The sequence below is a fragment of the Lycorma delicatula genome, chromosome 3, assembly GCF_047948215.1.
Source record: "Lycorma delicatula isolate Av1 chromosome 3, ASM4794821v1, whole genome shotgun sequence".
NCBI classification, from domain to species: domain Eukaryota; kingdom Metazoa; phylum Arthropoda; class Insecta; order Hemiptera; family Fulgoridae; genus Lycorma; species Lycorma delicatula.
This window is the reverse complement of record NC_134457.1, coordinates 170,560,709-170,575,621: the sequence shown is the minus strand read 5'-3', so window position 1 is coordinate 170,575,621 and position 14,913 is coordinate 170,560,709. Positions and strand designations below refer to the sequence as shown.

At 31.9% G+C, this 14,913-nt stretch overlaps 1 protein-coding gene across 2 annotated transcripts in view; it reads left to right on the top strand.

Moving 5' to 3' along the window:
* LOC142322205 (zinc transporter ZIP3-like) overlaps window positions 1-9,248 on the top strand; it is a 38,758-nt gene extending 29,510 nt beyond the window's left edge. Inside the window, exon 2 of one of the 2 annotated variants that reach the window (XR_012755800.1) lies at window positions 8,076-8,211. Coding sequence is in view for 1 of the 2 variants with exons in the window: in XM_075361012.1 (XP_075217127.1) it covers window positions 8,076-8,436 (361 nt within the window). In the remaining variant the exon portion in view is untranslated. Of the gene's footprint in view, window positions 1-8,075 lie in introns of both variants that reach the window. The other variant, XM_075361012.1, reaches the window with a different exon arrangement.
* The last annotated feature ends 5,665 nt before the right edge of the window (window positions 9,249-14,913 follow it).

Here is a 14,913-nt window from a genome sequence, read left to right as displayed (position 1 = left end):
ATTCGTCAGATTTCATCCTACTGAGTGGGAGGAGTGAATAAGATTTAAATTATAAAATTAAGACTACGCTGTTGGCCTGAGTCTTGATAGATCCTTGTAGGGCTAGGTGGAGGCTCTTCTGTGTCATTTACCGTACAGATGGTTTCACAAAGAACCCGTAAAGATACGTATTCCAGCTTTGATGTATGTAAAGCGCCTAAGGTTCAAGAAGTTTCATTCAAACTCTTTTATCAGAGAGCAGTGTGACTTAGAAAACTTCCTCTGATGAGAGTGTCACTTTAGGGCTGAATATCTCCCGCATCGCAATGGTCTCAACACGCTCGTAAATAAGACATGTATATTTATTTCAGTACACAATAATTTTTTTCTGATCCGTACATTACATAGATCGCGTCAGGAATAATAACAACAGGAAATTATCTCTACACCTCATTTGCCATTGTTTGATTAACAGGAAAAAGTTTTGTTCTTGTGCGCGGCAATACTCTTTTCACGTATTACATGTGTTATTGAAATAGCTTTCAACCGTTTCAGCTCACTACTGGCAAGTAAATTGACAGTGATGGTGGATCACGCTTGGGTGCTTACTTCGCCAAGAAAGGCGTTTTGGCATCGAACCCCGGATAGCTTAGATATTCGCTGTTAGGATCAGATGAATGTGTGGAGAACTCTGTGATGGAGCTGCGGGGTGGGAGGGTGTAGACACTGACCTCGCATCCGAAAGCGGATCAGAGCAAAGAGGGATAGAGCGTGTTTTCATTACAGGCTTATTAAATTGATGAATCTATTTATTGATTTTTAAGTAAATCAAGAGGACTTTGAATAAACTGATTTGTAGGAGAAAATTGTCGTTGTTATTAACACTTGTTTTGTTGGTATGAGAATATACTTTCCGTGTTTAAAGATTCAATCAAGTAATTATCTGAGTGCATAGTCTAACTGAAGTATCGATATAGGAAGAGTTTTTGTTTGAAACCTTCGGTGTTAGAGGAAGGATCGCGCTTCCGTGAATCGGTTAATTTGATAGTTCAGGGTTGTAACTTATGATAGATGGTAGTGGTTGGAAGAGACCAAAATGAAGGTGATAGTAGATTGTGTAAATACACTGCTGGAAATTTCTGCCGAGGGATTGGCATCAGTGGCATCCTGACAAAGGCCAAATCGACGACTGTGTTGTGTTATCAAGTTCAGAGGGTCGAAAAAACAACCTCCTGAAAAGCTCATCAGAGCTACGAACGGAGGGATGGTGTGGCGACCGGGATCGTTACAAACCGGGTGTCTTCCCCTACGGTGGTCAGGGGATGTGTTGGGTCACTAAACTGGGAGAGAAGTAGCTCCACTTGATTTGAATAGTTAATTTTCCAATATAACTCAAATATAATCCATTTTCACCGGTCTAAAGCGCCTAAAGTAATCATAATTCTGGGTTGGTTTAATGGAACTGCGCTCGCTATTAAAACATTAGAACTACAATTATTGAAACTACTTAGATATAACTGTATTTATTTGATTACAGTTATTAATCGATATAGAACATACAAAAAATATTACAAAAATATTTTAAATAAAAATAATTTATTTTTCTTATTTATTTATTAACGTAATCAGTTATAAAATTCTGCATCAGTCTGCGTATTTATTTATGTTATGTTTTAAGAACTGACTAGGTTATTCGATAACCTTTGGATTCATCTACTTCATATAATTATATAAGAACATTTTTATTAAATTTAATTTCAACATTCCACTTATTCATTTAATGACAATCTATATCTTGTTCAAGTGTCTTTATTACTTCTTATAGACATTGTGTATGATTGTTGGATTACAAATTACAATGTAAATGATTTTAGCTATATATATCGTTGATTTAGTAACTTTGTAATAATAACAATGTTTTATCAGTATTACGTAAATTATTAACCTCAGCCAAAGCTGATTTTGTATTTTAATGCAAATAAAAGGTAATTAATATTACGTAAGTATTAAAAAAAATAAAATTACAATATATTTTACTGAAGCCTAACATTTCATTAAATAAATTCAGGATGTCTTGAATAAAAAATAACAAAACGTTGCATATAACTACAACATTAATTCCTACGACTTCATTCTTTTTATTTAAATCTTAGTTTTGTTCTGAGTGAGGGAAGTTATCTGGCCCGACTTTTTTAACTAATATATTGTGTTATGCCAATTTTTCTTCCTTATTCAATTCTAAATTGAGATTACAAAAACTGTTTTTTTAAATTAAATATATCTTTAAATCGATTCATTGAAACATAAAAGTAAACGTAGGAGTGTTCTTCAACATGTAGTCACTCAGAGAAAAGTTTTACGTATAATTAGGTAACGTAATTTAAAATAAAAATGCTATTATCTCCCAAAATAAATAATTTCATAAAAACCGGATTTAATTAACCCAATTTTACTATATATAAAGGTGTCCTACTGAGAAACGGAGAAACTTTCAGGACATGTTTTACTGGCGAAAATAATGAAAAGTTTGTATAAACATAGGTCCGAAAACGCTTTGTTTTCGAATTACGGCAAACGAAAGATTTCGCTCGGATTTCAGCTGTTCTAACAAAAAGAAGCCCTACTCTGATTTTTGGTACCCAAATTAAGGACTAAAGTTGATGGTTTCTTATGTAGTCTAAACTGGGTAAAGAGGATAAAACAAATCTCAGAACTGTAACTAGTAGTTTTTAAGATAACCGAAGTAAAACACAAAATTCGGAATCGAAAAACAAGTTTTTTTTAGGTTTGTAGTACAATATTTTTGTTAAATGACTAATAAATGCGGGAGATTCAGTAACAAAACGTGTAGAGAATTTAATTGTAAATACATCCAATAAAAAATAAATAAAAACTTTTAAAAATCGGTTTTTTATTGAAGCAAAATTTTTTTTGTCTTCAGTCATTTGACTGGTTTGATGCAGCTCTCCAAGATTTCCTATCTAGTGCTAGTCGTTTCATTTCGGTATACCCCCTACATCCTACATCCCTAACAATTTGTTTTACATATTCCAAACGTTGCCTGCCTGCACAATATAGAGGGTCAGGTAGAAGAAATCTTCTACCTGACCCTCTAGTATTAACTAGCCAGGATGCCTTAATAAGTGGCCTATAAGTCTATCTTCTTTTAACTACATTTTTCCAAATACTTCTTTCTTCATCTATTTGCCGCAACACCTCTCCATTTGTTACTTTATCCACCCATTTGATTTTTAACATTCTCTTATAGCACCACATTTCAAAAGCTTCTAATCTTTTCTTCTCAGATACTCCGATCGTCCAAGTTTCACTTCCATATAAAGGGACGCTCCAAACATGTACTTTCAAAAATATTTTCCTGACGTTTAAATTAATTTTTGATGTAATCAAATTATATTTCTAACTGAGGGCTCGTTTCGCCTGTGCTATTCGACATTTTATATCGCTCCTGCGCTTCGTCCATCTTTAGTAATTTTACTTCCCAAATAACAAAATTCTTCTGTCTCCATAATCTTTTCTCCTCCTATTTTCACATTCAGTGGTCCATCTTCGTTATTTCTATTACATTTCATTATTTTCGTTTTGTTCTTTTTTATTTTCATGCGGTAGTTCTTGTGTAGGACTTCATCCATGCCGTTCATTGTTCCTTCTAAATACTTTTTACGCTCAGCTAAAATTACTATATCATCAGCAAATCGTAGCATCTTTATCTTTTCACCTTGTATTGTTACTTCGAATCTAAATTGTTCTTTAACATCATTAATTGCTACTTCAGTGTAAAGATTAGAAAGTAACGGGGATAGGGAACATCCTTGTCGGACTCCCTTTCTTATGAAGCAAAATAGACGAAAAATACACTGAAAATTGTATTATTCTTTCTGTACCTAATAATAAACATTCTTTTTAAAACTAAAAACGCGAATTATTGAAAATAATTTTAAAAGAAATACAAAATTTATAAAACACTATTTTAGCTGTGTATATTCAGTAATTCACAAAGATAAAACGAAAAAATTACGTAAGAAACTAGATTGAAATTTATTACTTTAGAAATATTTTTTAAAAATTTATTGTATAGGTTGGCAATACTAACGTTGGTCAGCAATGAAAATCGTTTACTTCGTTTGAATCTGTTGTCATAAATTATCATACAGATAAAGGAAAAAAGTGTTATCATGTCGGAGGCTAAAAATGCCGTTTCAATTTTCTAACGAGGAATATTCCGATATAATTTTTGTTTATGGAATTTTAACGGAAATTCTGAAGCTGCTCGACCAATATCAGGAAAAATTTCCTGGAAGGTGGATTCCAAACACGAAAACTTTTTTCGGTGTATCAGCATTTACGAACGAAAGGGTCATTTCCATCGTGTTCGTTTTTTAAACATCACGATATTCAGCATATTCAGCGTAGCCCAGACACTTGTACAAGGCGAATTTCATATCGCACAAGTTGGCGATAAACAAACTGTGGTGAATCCTATGGAAAGAAAATCTTTATCCTTTCAGCCTGCAGAAGGTTCAAAATTTGCGGCCAACAGATTGCCCCCAGAGGTTAAACTTCTGTTATTAGCTTCTAGGCTATTTTCTAGGCTTCTAGGCTAGCTTCTAGATTATTTTTTATTTCTTGAAAAATAATTTACCGCATCTTTTTTTGAATATGTACCTTTACAAAATAGATTAAAAATGATTTTCCAGTACGACGGTGCAACTCCACATTTTTCTTTAGTAGTTAAAAATCACTTGAATGTTAATTTTTTAAACAGAGACTGACTTTAGTTTTCGTCTGTTTGCTTCAATAAAAACCCGATTTTTAAAGATTTTTATTTACTTTGTTTGGCTGTATTTACAGTTAAATTCTCTACAAGTTTTGTTATTAAATCTGCCGCACTTATTAGTCATTTAACAAAGCTATTGTACGACAAACCTAAAAATAGGTTGAATTTCGACACTGAATTTTGTGTTTTACGTCGGATATCCTAAAAACTACTAGTTACAATTCTGGAACCTGTGTTATCCTTTCCCAGTTAAAATTACATAAAAAACCACCAACTTTACTCCTTAATTTGGGTACCAAAATTTACAATAGGGATATTTTTATTAGAAGAGCTGAAAACCGAGCGAAATCTTTTGCTAGCCTAACTCGAAAACAAAGCGTTTCCAGATCTATGTTTATATAATTTTTTTTCATTAGTAGAACTTGTCCTGAAATTTCTCCTTTTTCTTGGGACACCTTTATACAGGGTGTTCCATATAAAACGCAATCCATCAATCACTCATCCATGAAATTTCAAAAGTCAAGCTTACTCCCTTACACTTTACTGAAATGGACTCGTCCAACATCTGAACATCGCGGCGACGCAGTAGAACACTACCGATAGTAACAACAATGCAATCATAACGTTCAGTGTATTGCTAGAGACAAGATGGTGTTTACGCTAGATGGACGTGTTTTCATTGTTGAGTCGTACTGCAGTACGAAATCAGTGGTTGCAGTGCAAGATTTGTTTCGCCTTAAGTATCCAGATAAACCAGCTCCTAACAAAACATCAGTATTAAGGTTAGTTGCAAAATTTAGAGAGACCGGTTCTGTTAATAACAAGGAACACAAAAGATCTGCGTCAGTGTTGAATACAGATACAGTCACTGAAATCAAAGACCGTTTACTCGCCTCGCCAAATAAATCGATCAAACGTTTGTCTGCTGAAATTAATTTGTCTAAATCAACTGTTCATCGGGCGACCAAACAATTACAATTACGACCTTATCGCATTCAAACGATTCATCAACTTCTTGAGCCCGACAAAGAAAAACGGCTACAATATTGTCAATGGTTCCGTCGATTTCTGCGTGAGGGAATTAATGTTATGGATTCGTTATTTTTCACAGATGAAGCATGGTTTCATTTGGATGGCTACGTAAACAGCCAAAACAGTAGAATTTGGAGTGCTGAAAATCCTCACGTTTATCACGAAAAAAAAATTACACCCGCAGAAGTTGGGCGTGTGGTGCGCGATTTCGCGGAAGAAAATAATCGGTCCTATTTTTTTCGAGTACACCATTAATGCAGAACGATATCAGGATATTTTATTTCAGTTCATTGCACTCTTGGAAGAGGAAGACAGACACTGCTGGCTACAACATGACGGTGCGACATCGCACTATTCGCAGGTTCAACTTCTGATTTCGTTGAAGAATTCTTTGGTAATCGTGTTATCGGTTGAGGCTTATGGCCACCAAGATCTCCAGATTTGACTGCGGCGGATTTTTTTCTATGGGGTTACCTCAAAGAAAAAGCCTACAGCAACAGACCACGAACACTTGAACAACTGAAAGTCAATATTGAACAAGCTGTATTAAATATCCAGCCACAAACTTTGAAAAACGTTGCAAGAAACGCTGTAAAAAGAATTGAAGCTTGTATTGAAGAAGATGGCGGCCACTTCCAACATTTGCTCTAAATGTAAGGTAATGGATGGTAATAATAAAAATTATATTTACATTTACACATGCCTTTTTATTGTTTCAATACCTACCAATATAAGGTTGGGTTGCGTTTTATATGCGTTTTATATGGGACATCCTGTATATTATTATATACGTTATTATTAAAATATATGTTATTATTGTATATATATATATAAAATAATAACTAAACTCTATTCTTTGGTTAGACAAATATAAAAATACTAAGTAAGTTAGAAAATTATCCAAATTAAGAAAACTTTTTTTAACAATGGGTTGTGTATTATTTACTTTCATTGATAAACCTACAATTTTCATCATATTAAAAGACTCATAGAGGCCTAAATACTGAATCATAATTGTTTTTTTTTTTATCTATAGAAAAGTCATAAAGAATTGTTGCTCTTTTTTTCAGTAATAAATTTATAATTATCTGATAAATTTCATACATTGTCTTTTGAACCAGAATATCTTTTGGCTGAAGATTTACATTCCAAAATGTTCCTTGTCCTTGTTTTAGTTACAAAACATCTTTTGTCCTTAATTATTAACCACAAAAAATGTTTTTTTGTGATTTACCATACATAAATTTCACTCTGACAAGGAAAGTTTTGGAAATGACGCCTGAAGTTCAGATGTAAAGTTACTAAAAATTAATTTTTTTAATCATGTTTCTTCTCTCTATAACTTGTGTGTTTTAACCAAATCAATTGTAAATATATATACTACAGAGAAATAAATTTCAATGGATTAGGTGAGATGCACAGTTTTAAGACAGGTGCTGCCATTGCTCAATAGGAGGGGGTAGGTTTGCTGTGAATGTGAAAGGGGAAGTTTGTCCTTGAAACGTCCAGAAAATATCACTGTGATATCCTTTTTCAGTAGAAAGTGACATCTTAGGGAGTGAAGATGTGTTTTTACGGTTCTCAGTGGATTATTGGTTTTGTAAAATGGATGAAAAACAGTTTGTACTAATTTTGTTTGAAAATTGGGAAATCAGCTTCAGGAAGTTATGAATTCTTAAAAAAGCTTTCAGGGATCAATTTTTCAGTCAAATGATTTTATCTGTTTCAACAGATTCAAAGATAGCCATGAAACAGTCGAAGATGATTCCGTTCTCCCATCCTTTCTCTTCAAAAACCAACAAAAACATTGTGGACGTTCACGATTTAGTACACTCTGACCATAGACTTACAATATTAAGGAGATGGCTGATTAACTGAATTTAAGTTTCTATGTGGTTCAGTTAATTTTAACTGAAGATTTGAATATGCATCAAGTGCCCCCAAAATTCAGTTCTGAAATTGTTTTCAGACCAGCAGAAACAACACTGACTTGGAAGTGTTCCAAGAACTGATTAATCGGACAAAACACCCAGATTTGTTAAATAGGGTCATTACAGGCGATTAATCATGGGTTTATGGGAATGACCCAGAATCAAAGGCACAATCATCACAGTTGAAGAGTCCAAGTTCATCATTTTAAGTTTTGATATTAGTGTAGCAGCATAATTAACTACAAGTATAACTTTATTTTAATGAACTTTAAATGATATATTTTTACATTTTGAAATATATTATAATTACAAAAAAAAACTGTTTACACTGATTACAGGTTTATGTTACTTGGAGTTGGAAGTCATAAGATTGTACTTTCAGTATGTATGGGAATAGAAATGGTGGCCGGAGACACCAGACCGATAGTACATGTACTATATGTAACCATGTTCGCCATTGTATCTCCAGCAGGTGCTGCAGCAGGTATGTTGTTATCTGGTGAAGAAGATGTGGCATCTGCATTGTTCCAGGGTATTGCTTCTGGCACACTTCTTTATGTATTGTTTTTCGAAGTTTTAAAAACTGGTAATGACTCCAACTGTGATGATGAAAACAAAAATTCTGGATTTACACATTTCATTGTAATTTTGTTAGGATTTTTACTGATGACTTTATTACTAATTTTGGTCGATGCTTGATAACCAAATCATATTTTTTTTAAAAATTAAATATAATAAGTAAGCAAACCAGCGCAAGAAAAATCTTGAAGTAATGATAGATTACATTTCATTTTAACTAGAAATCTTTAAATTACAGAATTATTAAATAAATTATTAACATGTACCTATTTAGTTACTTAAAGAAACAGCAATCATTAAATAAAAAATTTCAAAACAAGTACCCTTAATTACCACAAAATAAATATATTATAAATCTTGAAAATTCTAATAAAGTTTTAAATAAATAATCCAGTTGATTCTGTACAAGGAAAATTTAAAAATAAAAAGAACAAATAAATGATTTAATAATCATTTCAAGATGTATCATCAGCTAATTGTATAAATAATTGTTTATATATTGCAGATAATCTTACCTGTAGTAAATTACAATACCATGTAATAAAACTAATTTTAGATAAAAGTTTAGTATAGAATTAATGATTATAAAAAAGTATTACATTAAATCGTTAATTATAAATAAAAAAATCATTTAACAAATGAAATAAAACCATTTTTAAATATTCTAATAAATTTTGGAAATTTTAGTTTAGAATTTTTCTGTGATCATTTTGTTATTGGATAATTTCATTAATTAGCATTATTTTAAGGAAATCATAAGTGATTAACATTATTATATTGGGATAATAATTTTTTTTTTTTTTTAATTGAAATTAATCCAGACACCTTGCAAGATTGATAAAAATAAATCTGAGTTCACTATAATAATCATCTATACAATTCAATGCATACTTTATTAACTATAGACCTAAATGAGTATATTCTAGTATATATATATATATATATATATATATATATATATATATATATACTAGTAATAATAGCATGCAGTTACGCAGATCTTTATAAAATAAATTTATTCATTTATTTTATTAAATGAACTGCTTTGTTTCTGGCTTTTTTTAATTTGAAAAAAGTAGATCATTAAACAGCTTTTGTACACTAAGCCAAATGGCTTAGTGTGCATAAGAATATGATTAGGTATAAAAAAGTTGATAAATTATATCTACTCATATAGGTACATCATGAAATTATTAAAATGAAGGATGCCATCATAAATGTAATGTTAGTTTAGTAAGGTAGTTTTTAAAGAAATATGTTTTCTTAATTATATATATATATATATATATATATATATATATATGTATGTGTGTGTGTGTGTGTGTGTGTGTGTGTGTGTGTGTGTGTGTGTGTGTGTGTGTGTGTGTGTGTGTGTGTGTGTGTGTGTGTGTGTGTGTGTGTGTGTGTGTGTGTGTGTGTGTGTGTGTGTGTGTGTGTGTGTGTGTGTGTGTGTGTGTGTACATAATTTATATTAAATCTAAATAATTTTTTTTCAAATGCTGTAATTTATTTTTATAATTATTACTCTTTGTACTAAGCTCCTGGAAGGCTTTGGCTTCCTCAATAAATCCTTCATCCTCTGGCATCTATCTCGTTTAAGATCCCTCAAAAAGTCATCTAGTCATCTGCTTGTAGGAAGAGTATCCAGCACTTTTATTCTTTTTAGTCATTTCCAGTTATTTGATCTATTAAACATGTTCTTCCAAGGCTTAGGTGTAGGTTCCATAACAACCATTCCTTTAAAAAATGGAAATGTTAACCCCATGCCCACCCTCATTGGAAAACAAGCCCGATGAAGTGTCTTTAGTTCGGATTACCATATCTTAACTGAACAGTTCTAGTTTCTCATTTTATGGGACCAAGAATAAACAGTATGTCTGAAAAGTTCCCAAACTAAATTTCTGTAATCGATATAATTAGTGCCATCTCTCGGACAACCAAGGAACTATGTAGTACGATGTCTGACGAGTGTGTGTACAAAATTTCATCACGTTTCGTCACTTCGTCTCGAGTTATATTTGGTTCTACGTTGTGCTCATTCGACCTTGCACGAGCTCTCGACATGGAACAGAGAAGCGGGATAAAACTTTTGTTCGACTTCAAAAATCTTTCGTTGAAACTTATTCTATGATACAGCAACTATTCGGTGATGAAGCCGCATCTCATACAATAACATACACGTGGTGGAAGCGGTTTAAAGACGGTAGACAGTCGTTGGATGACGATAACAAAGCGGGAGACGGTCAACAGCTGTTCACGACGAAAACATTGCGAAAGTGCGCGCACAACTGGTCAAACTGTCCCAATTGGTCAAATCGTGAATTCTAAATTCTATTTGGAAGTAATGAAACGCCTGATAGGTCGGATTCATCGAATCTGGCCCGAGTACCGGGATCCGGGCGGTTGAACTCTCTTGCACGGTAATACCTCGGCACACATGTCAACAGTTTTTACACGTTATTACGTCGCAATTCAAATCACCGTCTTATCATATCTACCCTATTCACCCGACTTGGCTCCAGCAGACTATTTTTTGTTCCCCAAAGTCAAGTTGCAGATGAAAGGCTGCTTTTACGGCGACATTCCGACAATCCAAAGGGCTTGCACCGAACGGTTGAAGGCGATCCCACAAAGTGATTTCTCAAGAGCATTTGACGGGCTCTGCAGACGCTGCAACGAGTGTATAACTAGAAAAGGGATCTATGTAGAATGATGATGTAAGTAAATTCGTTTATCTTTATATCTGTATTTTTATTTAATTTAGTTCAGGAACTTTTCAGACATACTTTTCATGTACTCCTTTTCACCCTCTTCCACAGTATTAATAACAGCAACCCATTGGTATCACACAGGGGTTGACTAAAGAATTCATAGAAGTAGGACTTTTCGAGTAGAGCTGACTAACTATAGGCGGGGCTCTGTTCTAATTGATAGGAACAGTGTATACAGATATAAACAGACTTTGATAGATCAGTACATATAGATAGCATTAACTGGCATTTAATGATGAAATTTATCAAAGATCAGCTCCCAAGCCAGAGGCAAATTCCTTTGAAGGGTAATTTCAAGAACACTTAATCTTCTTTTACTTGTCTTAAAAATAAAGTTTTTTTAATAAAATTTGTTTTGAACTTCTTAAAAATCATGCCTGTTTAAAAAACATGGATTATTGCATCATGCTTATATCAAAATTGAATCACTAAAGTGGAAATTAGAAAAATAATTGTTGATCATAACTGACTGTGGATGGTTTAACCAGTGCCAAAAATAATCTTATATTAGTAATACTGTAAGCATTGTACCCAGAAGCACCTGACATGATTTGACTGATAACTTCCCTAAATGGAGGAATATATTTTTTTCTCTCAACATTTTTTTTTTTAATTAATGGATAAAAAATAGTTTATCAACATCTGTAGTAAAGCAAATGTTTATCTTAAAGAGTAAAATGAGAAACAGTTTTAATAGCTATCATATAGTAGCCACTGAACAACAGTTTGGAAACACTGAGCAACATCAGGAGTAGGTCACTCAGAAATGGAAGAGAAACCGCATGATCCATGTTCCAATCTGCAACATTGCTTTGTGGCATACACTTTCCCCTTCACTGCAACATTTCTTTTCCCTCATATGTGGGGTAGCAGTCCCACTTTGGAATATCCCAGAAATGGTTGCAGAGATTTATTTTCAGGGGCACTGACATGAATTTTTCCCATATTTTTAATAATTAAAGATAAAAAACTCACATACAAAACTGATCAAGTTTAAATACGTGGAAGTAAATGCATGAATACTATTTAAATTCACCACTTGTAAATTTATAATATTAGATTCATTATAAAAATATGGTTTAAAAATTAATTCTAATTTTGACTACAAAAATAAAACTACAGTTCTCTACCTTTAAATTAGCCACTCGTTTCTTTAAATTTCGATATATTACGAATTCTGGTAAAAATTATGTATACTACATTGTTGTAGACTTACTACCTGCTTTGATATCTTCCAAACAGAACCTCCTTATCTGTCAATCTCTGAATTAAATTGTGCGCTTCAACTTTTAAACATTCCATGAATACAGTGCCATTTAACCATTTAACAAAATTCAGATAATTTAAATTGCAGCACATACAGTTTCTTTGAAAGTAAATTTTACTAAAGCTTTTTTAAAATATTTTTTACTATTTAAAAAAATTAATTGCATCATCTTAATTATTTTCTGATCATTGAATTAAATTAATTACATAACCTTAATTTTGGATTTATTACTTACAACAGTTTAGGCTATAGAAAAATATGTCATGAGTTCACTTTTTTATATTTCTAAACTGTCCAGTCAAGGTATATTATTTATTACAATATAACAACAGAATGGTGGTTATGAAATGATATCAGGAAACTCACAGTGTTAAAATATAACTGTCCCTGTCAAGTTTCCCTCAAGGGAATTGTCAACTTCCCTTATATATTTAAGTGGATATATTATATTATTATTTAAGGGGATATTTATATTTAATATATTATTAAATTATTATTTATATATATTTATATTAAGGGGATTATTTTATATATTTAAGGGGATATTTAAGTATTGTAATGAACAAGTCACGTAATAAAGCTTAATGGTTTAGATATTTAAAAAAATTTTTAAATATATTTGAAAAATTTGATAATTTTATTATTTAGTATTATTTTTATGTGAAACACACAAGTATCCTTCCAAATATAATATTAAAATTGTTTAGACAAATATGTTTAAAATAATTATTTTATTTTTCAACTGTAAATAATAATTTAATACCTTTTGTACTCATGTATATTCCTTACCTTTTCCGATTTAATTGTTTTATTTTGTAGATTTTTTTATGGAAATTATTATTTTAAATTTATTTATTATAAATGTTGAAACCAACATAAAGATTAAAGAAGAAAGTACGTATGAGACCTCCTGCTATTTCATTAACGACCTCGTACTGTCTATGAGCCCAGTACTAGACTGTAATAGGGTATGGTGCAGTAACTTTCTTTTTTAATGGGTATGATTTTTAAGAATTTTAAAACAAACTTCATTAAAAGAGTTTTATTTTTAAGGTCACTAAATGAAAATGAAGAGAGCTTGAAATTAACTTACGGTGATTTCAGCTCTGGCTTGTAAGCTGATACATGATAAGTTTCATCATTAAATACTAATTAATGCCTACTGTTCTTATTTAGTAGAACAGACCCCTCTTCCTACTTCTGAGTTCTTGATTCAACCCTTGGGCGGTGCCAGTGGGTTGGCATTATGTAATACTATGGAAGATGGTGAAAAGGCAAGTTTTTGGTTCTAAAAAATAAGAAAAGAAAACTGTTTGGTTAAGTTATAGTAATCCTAACCAAAGACTCCCTGGTCCTCCAGGGATTCTTGGTTGGATGTGTTATCCAATACGGTGGCCATAAACACCATGTTAGTTATTTGAGATTAAATACCAAATTCATCGTCATCCTATTAAAATTACTGTAACTTTTATATGTTTTAAATTTATTTATTTGTAAACCAGGTCTGAACATTCTTTGAGCAAATAGTTCAAAATCAACAAAGAAAAACAAAATTATAATAACCAGGAATATTGTTTGATACTCTGTTGACATAACTGCTACTTGGTTATAAATGAACTTTCTTTCTGTAGTCATGATAGATCTGTTGTGTCACTGGATACCAGAAATTATATAGACTTAGTTAAATTGTTGCAGAATTTCAATGGAATATTAGTTAGATAACCCCATATAGTGTTTCATCAGTGCTTTCTAGATCAATGATTTGAAATAAAAATGTTGTGATTAATTCTACAGTATTGGTATTGGTTGAGGAAATAAAAAGTAAAGTTTAGAAAAGTACTTTTTAGCAGTAAATCAAATCACTGATGTACCAAAAGATGTTAATTATCCACTATGTTATGCTATGTAGATGAAAACTAGAGAACTAGAAGAAGAAATTAAACTAGAGAAATTCAGAAGAGCTGTATCGATTTTAGGAACTGCTATAGGTATATCTTAAAGGAATATCAGTTAAAAATTAAGTTAGTTGCACAGAGGTGATGAAATGACAATTATAGTCTAGTTTCCACAGTCGCAGACCGTAAGAATGCTATCTTTTACCTTTTCCAGTCACTTGTTGAAAATGAAGAAAAGTGAGATCGTAACAACGTGGTGAGCCAGAGGGTTTCCGTATTTCTGGATTCAAATTTTTAATTCTACTATTATTTTCATCCAAGTTTTCATAAGCATATCTGATATTCTGCAGGAAAAAAAAATAAAACACCTCAAAAAGGACTGAAAATTTCCAACTATTTTTGAACAATAAAAATAAAGATTACAATAATTTCTGCACTCAAGTTGAGTTTAATTGATGTGGCGGTATGCTCTACCCAGCCATGAACTAAAAAAATGTGGATTGACAGTACACCTAATAACAATTCCTATAAAAAAATATGATATGACATTCTTGATGTGGTGGAAACTAAAACTATGCAAAGATAGTGTGATATTGATAAAATTTTACCAGTCTACTTGAATTAAGATGTTTCAAAGATATCTCCTGAACAACAAGTTGCTTAT